Genomic DNA, 15,988 nt, shown 5'->3' with positions numbered 1-15,988 from the left:
GCCGAGCCCGAGGCAGTAATTGTTGGGCTGGGCCTGTTGGGCCTTATGGACAGCATTTTCTTTTGTAGCCCATTTCCAGGGGATGAGGAGGAGGGCTTTAGGCTGAACCTGAACTGAACCCCAGCGACCCAGGCGGCGGCGACGGCGTGATGCAGTTCCTCCGAGGCGGCGGCGGTGGCGGTGGGTTCGGGGGGACGGCGTGGGAGGTGCTGCGGCGTCACTTCTCTAGGAAGCGGGCGGTGAACGTGAGGCGGATCAACCCCAAGGTGCCCAAGGAGGAGGCCGTCGCCATCTCCGAGCGCCTCATCCAGATCCTCTCCGACCATGGGCCCCTCACCGTCGGCAACGCCTGGAACCACGCCAAGGTACAAGGACAAACACGCTGCTGCCCTAATATAAACTTCACTCACTCTATGTGTAATAATAACCTAATCTCTAGCTGTGGGCAAATGTGTACACTCATTCTACTACTCGTACAAAACAGAGCAGCCTGTTGCTTTGTTCATCATCTCCGAACCAGTAGTTGTATGCTACGCATTTAGGGAAGCATATAGTAAAACCAGATACATACCGTGATAGCGTTACTGTTCTTAGACAGGGCATTGAGCCATCCCCTGTGGATTCAAGCATTGTCCATCCCAACAGCTAGTTTGAGTTCAGCTAGCTCCGAGTAGTTTGAAGCACAGTTTTATTATCGGACCTTTGCAATTGCAACATGTCATTCCGATCAACAGTTTTGTGGCTTGTTCAGTCTTTGGTTGAAGCAGCAGTTTGATGCGCAATATAAATGTCTGCAGCTCATCATGCTTGGATATTGTTCTGCCCCACAAAAGGGTGATTATTTTTATTCTGTGAACTTGAAATTAAATGGGATCATGTGATCTGTTTCATCTCAGTAATCATATGTACATTTCTCTATACCACCATATTGCAAGGACACTGAAATCGGGATTACTTTGTTCACTGTGTTTGAATTAGGTGATCATAGTTTGTAGAATTAGGTACCTACTAATCTACCAGAATTAGGTGATCCATGAGTGTTGACAGGCTTGGGTTGCTGTGTAGTTTATAGTGACTGTTTAGCTCCAGTACCACAGCTCTGCTGAATGATATGAGCTGATATACCCATTAGTTTTCCATTTTTTGTCGCTAAGTTGGAGCCACCTGTGTACATTAGCAATCGTTTAGTTCATCTCTCTCATGCCTATCTTTTTTAGTTTTAATTTCCTGACTGCAGTTTAGCACCTGCTTTCAACTGAACTAGACTGTAGAATTAGGTGCCTAATCTATCAGACTTAGGTGATCCATGAGCGTTGACAGGCTTGGGTTGCTTTGTAGTTTCTATATGTGACTGTTTAGCTCCAGTACCACAGCTCAGCTGAATGATATGAGCTGATATACACATTAGTTTTCCACTTTTTTAAATTCCTGACTGCAGTTTAGCACCTGCTTTCACCTGAACTAGACTTATCCACTAAGGTCTGATTTATGTTAGCTTAGCTGCAGAAGAATGTATAGTATTCGAACCCGACAATCATAAGCTGTTACCTGCTGTGTTGTCAAGAGCTGTACGCTGACTCTGGTGTATTTTCTACAACAGGACGCTGGTATTGCTGGCCTGAACAGCAAGACTCACATGAAGATCTTGCTGAAATGGATGACGGGGAGAAATATCGTGAAGCTGACCTGCGTGCATGTGGGCAACGCGAAGAAATTCCTCTACTCCCCGTTCACTGAAAGCAGCGCCGAGGCATTATCAGCGGCGGCGGCGGACACCAATAATAAGGCTTCCGCCCAAGGAGGGAGAGGCAAAGCTGCGCGAGGGCAACCGAAGAAGCAGGCTGCAGCGGCCTTGCAGTGACGGTCAGTCGCCAGGCAGGCAGGCAGGAGGAGAACCCTGAGCGTGATTCTTGTGGGGATTTTGCTGTTGCTTTGTGGGGTGGAGGTGGAGCAAGAAGGGGAGGTTTTGCCTCTGGTCATATGACCCCAAGTAGAAAGAATTGTGACGAACCTTTGGAAGCATTTTGGGTATGTATTTTGAGCTGTGTGGGTAGTGACGGTTGTATTTGCCAAGCATTTGTGGACTGGAATAATTTACAAGCATCATGATACCATATTGTTGTACTTATCAGTTGAGGCTGCCCTGTCTTGATTTGATCATTTACAAGCATCATTATACCATATTTTGGACTGGAATAAGACTGGATGTAGTAGCTGCCATGCATTCGTCCCTTGCTTTTGTCTATTTGCTGAGTAGAGGTCAGTTTGCACTGCGTATTTATTTGCTCTGCCCACAGCTGGGAAGTTGGGCTTGGGCCGTACAGGGAGTAATTTGAAGGAGAGGTTTAGGCCGTCGTTGGGAGCCTGGGAGCCCTGTCCGATCCGGCCTGCACTGATATGAGGAAGGGGTCGCTGTGCTCGTATGAATCGATCATAGGCTGCTGACCTCGGTCATTGTTGGTAGCAGTCAATCCTTCTAGAGTCGTCGCGTAGGAGGATGTTGGGGTCGTAACAATCTGCGCCAAACTCGTATGTAGGACCTGAAGGCTCCTAACGGAACTTGACGCCTTGTTTTCCCCCGAATTCTCAACTTTGGCACTATGCAAAAAGAAGTTGGGGTCCATACATGGAGTACTAAATGTAGACGAAATAAAAAACTAATAGCACAGTTTGCTTTAACTTTGCGAGACGAATCTTTTGAGCATAATTAGTCAATGTTTGGACAATAATTCACAAATACAAACAAAATAATACAGTGAGGAATCTTTTAATGTGCAAAGTTTGCACCTCCAAATTCCGGCCGACTAAACGCGCCCTCGTGTTAGAGTCGTAACAATCTAAATCTTGCCCAAACTTGACTAGAGCTGCAGCCTTTGCAGGCATCAACAAGTGCATGCGTGGTGGGCGAGATGCAATGCAAATGGTTTGCTTGGTGCGACGGCGTCCTCCGTGCTCTGACTCACCTTTCCCACCCCCTGCCGCGACGCGCCATTGGCAGCCGACCCTACTCCACGCTGCTGCTGCTCCTCTGCTTATAAAAACCTGGCCACCTCACCTCTCCCCACCAAACCCATACCATCCGGCCCACACCAGCGGAGCTTCGCCGAGATCTGCGCCGCCCTCCGCTCCTGCCTGCCTTCTTCTCCATCCATGGCGACGCCGGCATTGCCCTGCGCCCTCGCCGCCCTGCTCCTCCTCCTCCTCGCTTCCACGGCGCGGTCCCAGGAGGAGGCACCGAGCCCCACCGCCGAGCCCCCCGCATCCGCGCCTCTCGCCGCCGACTCCCAGCTCGCGCACTCGCCAATCTCCAACCCACCTACCGCCTCCGCCCCATCCGCCGCAGCAGACGCGCCCTCACCGCCGCCGCCCAAGACCTCCCCCGTGGCAGCCCCCTCCTCCGACTCGCCCGCCCCCGCGCACGCGCCGTCCCACTCCCACCTCGCGCCCGCCGCCGCCGACGAATACAAGGGCGACGACAACAAGTCCCCCTCGCCGGCCCCGGCCGCCGACCAGATCAAGGCGGCGAACGTCACCGCCGCCAGCATCGGTAGCGGAGAGCCGGAGGAGGAGCATCGGGAGATGAACGGCGGCAGTAAGGCCGGCGTGGTGCTGGGCACCTTCGCCGCCGCCGCCATCCTCGGGCTCGGCGTCTTCGTCTGGCGGAAGCGCCGCGCCAACATCCGCCGCTCCAGGTACGCCGACTACGCCGCGCGCCTCGAGCTCGTCTGATCCGGAGGGAGCTCGTCTGCCGCTCCACGGATCGGATCGGATCGGATCCGATCGGGACATGCGTCCTGCCTACACACATTTGCACCGTTAGTAGAGTAGCTAGCCTAGTAACACTTGTTCATCATATCCCATTCATTCTTTGGTGACGACAAGGAATAATTAATTGGAGGATATATATTCATCATTCATATACGGAGATGGATCGAATATACATTTTTGTATAAACATCATCATCGTGTACTATATATATATATTTTGGAGAGTGCTCTATTTTATACTACAGTGGTATTCTTAGCTACAATGCCAATGCGGTACTCGATCTTTTATGGTTCCTCGCTCCTAAAATCCATTCCATTGATGAGTTGGACGATTCATATGCCACCTACACTCAATCACTGCACCTTGTTCTCTCAGGTCAGGAGTAGTAGCATATGATAGAGCATTATTGGTGGTGGTTGCAATCCTCTCTGCTACCCCACTCCTCCATACCTACCAGTGGCTGGCGAAAGAAGCTGTTGTGTTGTCGCTTGTAAGACTACTCAACATGCCCACAGCGGACAAGCCGGCCGGGCTTCCGAACACGGCCATGTGCGGATCTCACGGCTGCCGCCATCCCAGATGCCAAGTAAAAGGAACAGACGGCCGGCCATACCCTGGTGGGCTCGACATTTCTTAGCGTCCCTTTGAAAGTACTCATGAGATGCAACACGACAGCAATTTCACGTGAATCATACGGCAATTTGCGTCAAAGCATGCACACCGTTGCAAGGAACCAAGCAGGAGTGAGCGTGCTTCTGGAGTTGGTCATACAAATTTGGCTCTTGGCCACACTAGTCGACGTCTCGCTCGCTTCTTGTTGACTAAAGGGAATAGTATTTCTTGTTCCTGTACTCCACTAGGCCGCTCTCAGAGTTTCAAATCTCGCAAATTTGCCAAAATTGCATGAATTTTAGAGGTGGTTGAAAGAAAATTCTGAAATTTTGTATTATGCGCTACGTAACTCAAGAGTCACGTGTGTGTGTTTTTGTCGAGTACAAGAGCATATTTTATATTTTTTGTATTGCATATTCTTCTACTCGATAGATATGTAGTTATAAACCATGTTATTATTTTGTTTAGATCTATAAATTTTAGAGAGAGAGAAAAAACATACTTCATGTTTGTCTTTAAAAAAAAGTTTGGTAATTTTGGAGGTGGTTTCGTAGTTGAGAAAAAGAATTAATACCGAAATAAATAAATAAATAAATAAATAACCCTGATAGTAGTATTACGTACTATGCATGGTTTACTTTACTTGGTTTCAACTATTTCTGTACCGTGGACTCCCCCATCTCCAGACAAGTAGAAGAAGTACGCATGCTATGGCTGGCGGCATCAACAAAGTGAGGACGTGCACGTGGTGGTAGGCTGGTAGCAAGGAAACACTGTCATCGAGGCGTTGACACTTTGCCATAAATTTAATATATCAAACGATCAAAATTATCAGTGTCCCGATTAGTATCTACAACTAGATTTTTGGAATACTACTGATATAAATCAAAATGATATCGATTCTATCTAGTCTTTTAAATTTTATATCTCGATACTACATAAAGACTTTACATGATCCTACATAAAATGTCATAGTATCCTGATACTAGATCCTACGATATCATATAATAATTAATATTTATGATTTTGTTATGATAAAATACTATTTTAAAGTTAAAAGATGTTGAACTAATGCCAAAAATTGCACTTATAAATATAAAAACTGAAATGAATTAATCAAAACCAATGTTATAGCCTTCAACCTATATAACATGTTACATATATTATATAAAATATAATTTACATTAATGCAAAAATGATTTTAGAATACAACCTCTATTATTAATGAGGCAGACACATCTAGTGGCCGCCTACGTAAAATGGTTGTGCGACCTCCAGTAAATGCATGCTTCTAAAAATTATTTAAGAGACGACCGCCTTAGGACGCCCGTCTCCATAAATTGATTTCCAAAGACAGGCAGCTTAAGATGTTCGTCTCTAAAAATAGATATTAATAGCGATAGTTATTTTAAGCGTCCGTCTCTAAAAATCGATCTTCAAAAGCGGGCATCTTAAGATGCCTCTCTATAAATAGTTGCAAAGAAAAATAATTCATAATTTTTTATATGAGCTTTGACGAAGACGTACTTTATATCAAACTTTGTGATTGAAGAGTTTATGATTTAAAATTGTTTAGAGTCCTAAAATGTTGTTGTAAATTTACTGCTTTTAAAATTTGAAATGTTCAAACAATCTCGGATGTTGACATGGTCTATACCAAAGTTTCAGTTCTCATACAATCTACAATTTTGTAGTTGAAAAGTTTTTTTCATTTAAAGTCATTTAGAGTCCCAAATCTCTTTTCCAAGTTTATAGAATTTTAAATTCAAAATTTAGAATTTCTAAACAACCTTCAATATTCACATGGTTAATACCAAAGTTATAGTGGACGATCTAATCTACATGTTTGTTGTTGATAAATTTTTTATTTGAAGTTTTTAGTGTCTCAAATATTTATTTAAATTCACATATTTTGATATTCAATTTTTTTCAAAAAAAAAATCTTGAATGGAGACACATCTTATTCCAAAGTTGTAGTGCTTGACAAGATTTAAAACTTTATAGTTGACACTTTTTTCAATTAAGCTTATTTAATAGCTAAAATATTCAATATAAGATTATGAAATATTTGAATAAAAAAGATAAAATCCTATATGCTCACAAACAAATGTGTGATGCAGTAGTAGCATGGTGTTAGTACTGAACGGTAGGTTGTGAGTTTGAGTGAGTAACACCTAACACCAAATTTTTTTGGTGCAAAAAACAATAATACCTAGCTAGTAAGGCCAATCTCAGTGGAGAGTTTCATGACGTTGTTTCCAAGACTGTATGAAATGAAATGAAACTTGGATGAAACACCTACTCTCAATGGAGAGTTTTATTCTATGGTTTCATTGGCATTTAATTTCATGACTCATAGAGAGTTGGTAATCGTGCCAAAAGAGTTTCATCTAGATGAAACTCATTTCTTCTCTCTCTCTTCTTAAATACGCTGCCATGTCATCAAAAATGTCTGTCGGTGCGAAAAGTGATCAACACGTAAATATTTGTAGTTTTGCCGTACGTTGTGACCTTCGCGGACCGGCCTTCGAACCCCGGTCAGTCGTTGCTCATGTTGAATGAGGCAACTACCGCTTCGTGACGCAACACGAAGCGTTGTAGTGCATTTAATTGCATATGCAATACTTTGGATGTATGGGATGAATGAATGATTGTATGAATGAATGTATGAATGAGTGTATGAGAAAGGATGAATGAATGATCTTGCATCAGAAAATAAAGCAAGAAGGTTTGGTAAAGTTACCTTGATGACTCGAGTGACGGGTTTGAGGAGCTCTTATCGGATATGTCCAAATGGGATCCATGTCTATCATTCGTGATGGAGTCGGCATAGCCCGCATGGGGCATCCCTCTGCTCCTTACCTGTCTCTCGGCATTTGCCTAAGCCATCGAATCAACTCAGGAATCCCGTTGGTCTCTCCTTGATGGAGATCTCATCATTGGGCCCTTCCAAGTCCTGCCTGGGAAGGCGGAGGACCGTTTGTGTGTGGTTGCACCTTGTTTCCTATGCCCGACGTGCGGTAGTGGTGGGCCATGCCCAGGCCACGTCTCGTTTAACCAGGCGTCGTTTCGTTGGGTAGGGCATGTCTCATCAGTCAGGACACGTCCCACCGCATGCCTATCTGCATTAAATAGGGGAAGGAAGAGGGTTTTTTGCCCCATTCCTTCGCCTTTCTCCAACTGCTACCTTTCCTCCTTAAATAGGGGAAGGGAGAGGGTTTTCGTCCCATTCCTTCGCCTATTCTCCAACTGTTGTCTCTCCTCCTTCCTTTTTGCCAAACGCGTTCATGTGCCGCGGCGGTTTCTAAGTGAGAAAGGGTAAAGCGAGGGAGAGGAGAACTCACGGATTTGTTCATGAATCCAGAGCGAGATATCGAACTGGAGGCCATCCAACGTGGACGAGGCGGTGCTGGTCGCCTTCGCCGAGAAGGGGTAGCTCCCGCCGAAGGAGGTGGCGCACTGGAGGGCTCCTGTGCTAGGGGAAGCTATTTCACGACCTTGGGCCGATGAGGTTGTCTCCTTCCTCGCCTTCCATGAGCACAGGCTAGGATATCCCACGCACTAGTTTTTGCGTTGGCTCCTCAATGAGTGGGGCCTAGAGCTGCAGCACCTCAATTCGACTAGGGTGTTGTACGTTGCTAGCTTTGTCACCGTCTACGAGGCCTTCCTCGGGATGGAGCTGCACGTGGATCTTTTCTGGCGGATCTTCACCGGGCGAGCCTTATCTGAGGGGAAGCCACCCAGGACCGCGCTGGTGGGGGGTTTCGCCCTCCAGAAGAAGCCAAGGCCATCGGGCTCCTACCTTGCATACTCCCCCTACGACTCCAATAGGGGGTGACATGTGGAGTGGTTCTACATTAGGAACCCAGTGGAGGTGCCATTCCTGTCATTCACCGAAAAAAGGCCGGAGAGGCGGGAGAGCTGGTCGTGGGGTCCCTCCATTCGATAGAACAAGCTGGAGGTCATCGAGGCGGAGCTCCAGAAGCTAGTGTAGCATGGCCTCGACAGGTTGTGGGTGTTCCACACCTTTTTCCGCTGTCGAGTCACCTCGCTGGCGGAGAGGAGGCGACCGATGTGGATGTACTCTAGCCCAACGGATCCCGACCGCGCGTCGCCGGAGGAGTTGGTGAAGGATGAAGTCTGGAGTCAACTCGACCGGGTGCTGCAACTGAGGGCCCATGAGCCCCTCGAAGAAAAGCCTAGACCTCTACACACCGGGAAGCTGTCCAATCTGGTATGTTCCCCTCTTCTTATTTCGTATGTTTTTCCCTTTTGCTCTCCTGAATTTTGACTTTGAGTCGTCCGTTTTGTAGGGACTCACCGGTTACAAATCCCGGTCGCATCTTTCGAGGGGGGCGGAGGGCGTAGCTCGGCAAGAAGAGAGCTAAGAAGGCCTAGAGGAGGCACGAGAAGGAGATCGATCGGTGGGTGTGGGCCGGTGAAAACTAAAGCGACGTGGAGGCGGAGCTCGAGTCAGAGGAGCCCATGGAGATGGGTGGCGACGCGAGCACCTCCGAGGATGACGGAGATAGGGGCATCGTTGCAAACTCGGTGGAGCATCATGCGCCTGTGGCCGCACCCTATTAGGGGTGGGCAGGATACAGAGAGGCGCGGTGACGTTCATGTGCCAAGGAAGCGCGTCGCGAGCTTGGACGCTGTCGTCGAGTGAGATGCGAAGCGGGCGCTGTCACCGCGCCCTTCGGAGGCATCGCTGGCTTCACCCCCCCCCCTGCTCCAAGCATGGCGGGGCACACCGGCTGGTCGAAGGAGCGTGCTCGTATCCTTGTATCTTCGGGGTCGGTGCGTGCTCGTGACCCACAACGGGGAGATGCCCCGTCGGTGGCCCCAGTGGGTGCGCCACGAGCCAGCGGTCACGATGACTCGTGGGTCACTTGAGAACCAGCTGGGTCGGCACCTCCCTTGGTCAATGTGAGGGGGCGCGGGTCGCGACCCATGAGCAGTCCTCGTCCGGCTGGTTTGTCGCTAGTGGGTTAGGGCTTCAAGGCCCTACTGCTTTCGTCTAGGTATGCATCCATGTTCCTTTTTTATCTCACAGTTGAGTTTTTTTAGCGTGATTGACCTGTACTTATTTGACAGCGGCTAGGGACTAATGGGATTGAGCATCACCCCTCCTCCCATGCGGGAGGAGTGGAGACCCAGCCTGTAGCGAGTTACGACGAGCGGCAGGGAAAGCAGGCTGGTGGTGGTGTGACCTTCCCTTTTGGGGGTTACACCCTCTCGACCGGTCGTGAGCATGGCGGCAGCGGCAGCGGCGGTGATGGCGGCAATCCTCATGGCGACAATGGAGGTTGGGTCGGAGGTGACCCTTGTGATCCCTCCCATACCAGCTACGGCGGAAGAGAGGAGGGAGATCGGGCTCCCTGCCTCGCCTGGTGGAGGGACGCACGGCTCACCCTCCTAGTCGGAGCTGGAGGTGTCGGGAGTAGATGTGGCCAGGCCAGAGGAAGAACATCCACTAGCGGGCCATGGAATCGATATAGTGGAGATCCCTTACTCTAGCAAGGCAGGCGCTAGGGTGGAGCCACCGGCCATCCCGCCGTCACAGGAGCTGGCGGTGGTCCGGTCGTCGCACGATGTTGCGGCGGCTGGATCTTCCAGTGGGTTGGGGGTGACCTGTGAGCTAGTGTGGCTCTGCCCCAGCGACCCAAGGAAGGCTCGGTTCATCCTTCACGACGAGGAGGAGGTGGCGCTCTGGCACTTCCTAGAGGAGAAAGGATTGTCGATGGAGTCCGACCTCGCCCAAACCAAGGCGAAGCTCAAGGAGGCCTTGGGGCGGGTTGAGCTCGTCCATCAGGCGGTCTTAGTTGACCTACCATGCGTTGTCGAGGTAAGCCTTCTGTGTTTTTAGCGTTTGTCCTCAACTCCTTGGTCTTCCGCTAGTTGTGTCAGCATGCTTGCTTCTCGCTTTACAGGAGTTAGAGGCGAAGTCGGTCCGCAAGTCCTGTTTCCTTCAGGAGGAACACGGTTGGATGGAGTGGGAAGCTGTGATGTCGCAGCAAGTCGACGAGCTTGAGCGCTAGCTGGAATCCACCCACCGTGAGTCCTTAGACCGGGCGGTCGAGGCAACGGGAGCACGGGCGGCAGAACTGCTCGTGGTGGAACAGCCAACTGCTGCCGAGCGGGGACTCGATGCAGCGAAGGTCCATTAGGCGAAGACCGAGGAGGCGCTCTAGAAGTCCTTGGAGGCTCTAGACATAGAGCGGAAGGCCTAGTCGGAGGCTGATCGAGAAGTGCTCGCGCTCTGGGGGCGGGTGCTTGGGACGGAGGAGTCGAATGCTCGGTTGCTCGAGAAGGTGACCTAATAGGAGGAAGGACTCTCCATCCTCGAGAACACCTGCCTCGGTATGTACCTGTTCCACCTATGGTTGATGCCTTAGTTTTTCCTTTCCTTTGCTTCTAAACTTGTCGTCCTTTTTCTAGAACTAGGCAAAAAACTTGGTTCTCTAGAGCGGGAGTTGGAGACAGCTAAGGCGGCGATCGGTCGGAGCGCGGAGGCGCTGGCCAAGTCCCTTGAAGAGTGATGTGCTCTCAAGGGGTGCTCGACTAGATCCACAAAGTCACCTAGGTGGTCGTTTCTGAGGTGTTTGGGTCGGCGCCGAGCACCAGCACGCCCTCCATCCAGCTGGTGGAGGTCCCAAACGAGGTTCGGGACTCATCTCCGATGGGATGTTCTATGGGACATTGGGGGTGCTAACCACAGTGGTGACACGCCACCCGGACCTAGACTTTGCCACCATATGTATAGGGTATGCCAACGGCTGGAGCGCGGACGCCATCCATGCGCTCGGGGAGAGCTTGGTGCCATATGCACATATGGTTGCCGAGCAAGTCTCCACGCAGTGGGTGATGGAGGCTCACCATTCGAGCATGGCAGAAGGTGTGCACCAGGAAGACATCATCCAACCTGCGGATGGAGTGGAGACTGAGTCAGAAGCGAGCGTCGTCCCGCCTCTGACCGAGCCAAACATCGTCCCGTCGGAGAGCGAGCAACCCTTATCTTTGTCGGTCGCGCCGTCAGCCGATGCCGCTGGGCGGCCACAATAGAATTTAGAATAGAAGTAGTCAGTATATGTAATAGATAAGTTCATGGGGGAGTCTTGTGTAAATAGTTTTTTGTATTCATGAATACTTCAGTTCTATTTTGTGATGGAATCACTCGTAAGGGGAAGCTTGTCCCATCCGTTACTTGTTTTTATCCTAGCATAGCTTTGTTTTTTATCCTTTCTTTTTCACACCTACCCGTTCGACCCATAGGCTACAACCTTAAGAACCTGGGCATGGCCCGTGAGGCCTAGCTGCTCATAACCATAGGTCGTGGCGGGGTGTGATCGGTCGGGAGTTTAAAACAAAGTTACGTAGGGTAATTAAAGGAACGGACTACCCTTTCGTTTGGCTAAAAAGTATTTACTATATGATAGTAAAAAAGAGAGGTGGTATCGCACCCTCGTGGAGCCCCCAAGCGACCCAGGCCAAGAGTGTTTGGGCTAGGGTGCTTGTAGGAGCAAACGTTGAATGAAAGAAAGCGGTAAGACCGAATTTTTAGGGGAAGAAACGACGTAATTGTTCGATGTTTTAAGTGTTGGTGAGAACGTTGCCGTTGTCGTCCTTCAGTCTATAAGCGCCTTGTCAAATCACCTCGGTCACCGTATAGGGCCCTCGTCTTGGTCCTCACGCTTGGCCTTGCCCTTGTCTTGGCCTCCACTAAAGACCGCTCTGACCACCTCCTCGCTGGAGGCGTGGTTCATGGCGACATCGAGCAGGTCACGGGTGGTACGGGACTTCAAACAGTCGAGCTTGTGGATCAAGGACTCATAGGTTGTCCTAGAGAGGAACACGCTAATAACGTCCGCATCAATGACATCAGGAAGGGAGTTGCATCACTTTGAGAACCTATGAATGTAATGCCACATGGACTCGTTGAGCTCCTATTGGCAACTCTTGAGGTCCTAGGAATTCCTAGGGCCGACATACGTCCCATGGAAATTCTCAATGAAGATCCTCTTGAGATCCACCTAGTCGCGGATGCTGTCAGGTGGGAAGAATTCGAGCCATGCTCGGCCATGCTCCCCAGGCAAATGGGGAGGTATTGAACGATGAAGTGGTCATCAACCACTCCTCTGGCTCGACAGGCGAACCAGAAGTCTTTGAGCCATATACCGGGATTCGTCTCCCCGATATATTTGGCGACATTGGTAGGCGGTCGGAAGTGATGTGGGAACGATGCCTTTTGGATGCGATGGCCAAAGGCCCATGGTCCCGAGCCATCTGGGCTGGGACTCTGGTCATCTGGTCGGCGACCATGCCTAGGGTGCATTTCCCTGCTCCCCTCGATGGTCTGGCCGGGGCTCGTGCCGCCTGCTCTCACCACCCCATGATGGACGTCATCATCACACCAGGCTTAACGCCGATTGTTGAAGATGCTATGAGCATCTCGGTTCGGCTCGAGGCGTTCCCACATAGGTGGTTAGTGTGGAGCGGGCGTCGATTTAGGCTATGGTGCAGCTATGGCCTCATGTTCTATGCCCGGCACTGTAGTGATGAGCGGATGGAGCGATTCGACTGGTGCGCGCCCATTCCCCAGATGGGGAGAGAGGCTGTGAGTCGGTGTCGTGACACGGAGCTCTCTACCTATTGAACGGTGGCAATTTCCACCAGCGCCCAGATGTTCCGGTTGACCGCCTGCTCCTGGGGGTTGATAGGCTCTAGAAGGCCACGCAGAAGCATCACCGCAGCGGTGATGTTCTGGCCAGCTCGAGCAAACTATGGGGGATCGTTCTCCCCGTCCATGATGTTGCGCTGGACCTAGCGGGCGTCGCTCGCCGGGTTACGCGCATGGGGCACAGCATGCTGTGCCGAGCGCGCCGACGTAGGTTGCGGCTGGCTCTACTGCCTTTGTCGTAGCTCCTCGCCATGCTCCTGCGCACATGCAAGGGTCTCTGCATGAGGGTCCGGAGGGGTGTGAGTTGTTGGGACTCTACTACCACCGATAGGTGTCCCGGAGGGTCCGCCATAGCGCACTCCCGGGACAGAGGGTGGCTATGTGCCATGACGTCACCGATGCTGGAGTCGTCGCTTTCAACCTTGTTATCGACGAGGTCATGGAAAGAGGTGGGAGCATAGCCTACCATCACCACAAATTTAGATGTGAGAGGGGGCGGCGTCAGCATCCTTCAGAGGCCATAGGGGAACCGGTTGCATGGCGGTTGCGGTGGGGACAACGGGGTCCCTCCGGAGAGTTAGCGGAAGATATTAAATAGCGAGTAAAGAATAATATGTACGTTACTCATAGTGGGTTTTAAGCCTAGCATGGGCTCAGAGCGAAGCGTAGGTGCCTCGTTGTTGAGGTCGTCGGGTGACCCAGAGCCGACAGAGGGCGCTCCTCTTCCGACGGGCGTCGAGACAAGCGCCTCCTCGCGAAGGCGAAGCATGCCAAGCTGGTCAGTGACAAAGTCTAGGCTTCTGAAGAGGAAGGTCTGGGATGGCTTGAACACGGGAGGAACCCACATCCCAATAGGTGGGAGTGTGGGAAACTCCAGTGAGCCAAAGCGAGTCGTATCGCTTAAGCCTGTCATGATAAAGATGGCGGAAAGGTGGGCCATCCAATGACCAAAGGTGTGAACATGCGGCGTTCTCCCCACGGACGGCGCCAACTGTCGGTGCGAAAAGTGACCAACACATAAATATTTGTAGTTTTGCTATACGTTGTGATCGGATGTGGCCTAGCACTCAATGACACAGGGTTTATACTAGTTCAGGCAACGTGCCCTACGTCTAGTTTGAGTCGGTCGATGACTTTATTCCTGAGCCTAAGTGCTCGAAGTTTATTGTGGGGTTACAAACGAGTGGGAATAAGATGGGGGTGTTAGAGGTTCGGTCGGACTCTGGACTGAAGAGCCGAGAGTGACAGGAGCTCCTATGTGCGCTAAGTATTAGAACGTATGCTCTGTGTAGCTTTACAGTTCTAGAGCCATGGAGTTATCCGAGTGCTCAGAATGTCTAAAGCTAGCAGAGAGAAACAATTTCACCGCCGGTTTAGTTGGCCACTTCGCACTACCAGTCCTCGAACTGGCGGTGAAACAATTTCACCGCCGGTTATATAATAAATGGCAGTGATAAGGCTGCATGCATAACTATTTTGTTGTAGTGGTAAGAAATGTTCTAGAGTATAGATGTTCTGTATGTGACGCTTTGGATGGTAGTCATTTGGCACCAATCCAATGGATGTGTAATATTATATATAGGAGAGGCGTACACCAAAAAAGGCTAAGGTAGATAGAATCCATCTAAATGAACTGTATATACATATACACCATTAAAAGTGAGTGTTGTCGTAGAATAGTCACCAAGTAAAGGTTAATAAGTGTGAGTTGTATTATGTAGAGCATTGTCTGCTAGCACAAATTATGTATATGTGATGTGACTCAACACATGTGTCATATCTTATCGATTGTTAAATAGCGTATAACACTTAAATTATTTCTCTTAATTAGCCCAAATAGGATCAAGTTGATAACGATGAAAGTCGAACCACATAAACGCTACAACTACTCCAATACATCCTTAGGGTTTATGTGAATGAAGTAAGAAGAAGACTAAAATGAAAAGGTGTATTGGTTATAGGAAAAAATGCAGCATTTAACATCTTGATTAAGGTGCAAAGAGTATCCATAGTGACGTCGATAAGATTAACCACAATAGCTTCTACACCAAGGATTCCATTATTTTCAATAATATAATTGCTTAATAGCAAACAATAGCTATGCAAAAAATTGCAATTACCTTTTGCGTGTTAGACTGTTTGGAAGGAGGAGAAGCTTGTGAATCCTGCTCCAGTACTACTCTCTGTGCTAGGTGTGTTAGCTTCACCTCTTCCATCTCACGATCCACTCCGACGTCGTTGTTAGCGCCTCCACCTCCACCTCCAACGCCCTCGACAGCAGCTACAACACCTCCGTCTCTTATCCCAAACCCAGGAAGAGAGCTACAACACCTCTGCCTCCTATCCCAAACCCAGAGAAGAAAGTCCCACACAAGAGTTTGGACTAGGTTTGGAACCGTTGAGATCCATGCGTTAACCCATAATTGGGTTTGGAACAATTGAGATACATGCATTAACCCATAACCGACATCAGTTAATAGGAGCAGTATGACGATCGTGCAACTAAGTAGGTTAACTACCCACTTTTGAGAGATTTAACTTTTTAGCATTATAAGGATCGGCGCCTCTTGAGATCTCACTGCAACGGCTGGTAATATGACTTTGGCATGCAACAGAGAGAAGAGATACAAAATTGCCAATTTTGCACTCGTGGCACGACAGCGCGTCAGTCCAGGTGGGATCCGAGGCAGCATGGGGGTGGCAAATGATCGCGGTTGCCCCTACCCTCTACTGCTAACCCAGTCGAGCCGCACTCAGTCGCCTCGCCCGGCCTATTCGCTCGTTCTTCGTTTCCCCGCTCTCGCCGTGGCCCTCCGCCGTCGCCGCCGCCATCCGACGACGCCGCCACCTTCCTCTCCCTCCTTCCTCTCCTAGCTTTCTCGATGGATTGAAGGTACGTGTGGACCGCCATTGTCACCATCCCGCTCG

At 49.8% G+C, this 15,988-nt stretch overlaps 2 protein-coding genes across 2 annotated transcripts; both read left to right on the top strand.

The window, feature by feature from the left end:
• The first annotated feature begins 90 nt into the window (after window positions 1-90).
• Window positions 91-2,114, top strand: LOC136518564 (uncharacterized). Its single transcript, XM_066512235.1, has 2 exons — window positions 91-365; window positions 1,601-2,114. The coding sequence occupies exons 1-2, from the start codon at window positions 150-152 to the stop codon at window positions 1,859-1,861; spliced, it is 477 nt and encodes a 158-aa protein (XP_066368332.1). The 5' UTR covers window positions 91-149; the 3' UTR covers window positions 1,862-2,114.
• Window positions 2,115-3,040: 926 nt separating this feature from the next.
• On the top strand, window positions 3,041-3,871 carry LOC136518556 (classical arabinogalactan protein 4-like). Its single transcript, XM_066512231.1, has one exon. The coding sequence runs from the start codon at window positions 3,151-3,153 to the stop codon at window positions 3,727-3,729; it is 579 nt and encodes a 192-aa protein (XP_066368328.1). The 5' UTR covers window positions 3,041-3,150; the 3' UTR covers window positions 3,730-3,871.
• The last annotated feature ends 12,117 nt before the right edge of the window (window positions 3,872-15,988 follow it).

This window comes from Miscanthus floridulus, chromosome 17 (genome assembly GCF_019320115.1).
Source record: "Miscanthus floridulus cultivar M001 chromosome 17, ASM1932011v1, whole genome shotgun sequence".
Lineage (NCBI taxonomy): Eukaryota > Viridiplantae > Streptophyta > Magnoliopsida > Poales > Poaceae > Miscanthus > Miscanthus floridulus.
The sequence above is the reverse complement of the archived record's forward strand: the minus strand, read 5'-3'. Positions and strand labels throughout refer to the sequence as shown.

Excerpts from the sequence above, each read along its gene's own strand:
- LOC136518564 (XM_066512235.1), top strand. The coding sequence starts at position 150 with ATGCAGTTCCTCCGAGGCGGCGGCGGTGGCGGTGGGTTCGGGGGGACG. Across the intron at positions 366-1,600 it reads ACGCCTGGAACCACGCCAAG|GACGCTGGTATTGCTGGCCT; the intron begins GTACAAGGACAA and ends TTTCTACAACAG.
- LOC136518556 (XM_066512231.1), top strand. The coding sequence starts at position 3,151 with ATGGCGACGCCGGCATTGCCCTGCGCCCTCGCCGCCCTGCTCCTCCTC.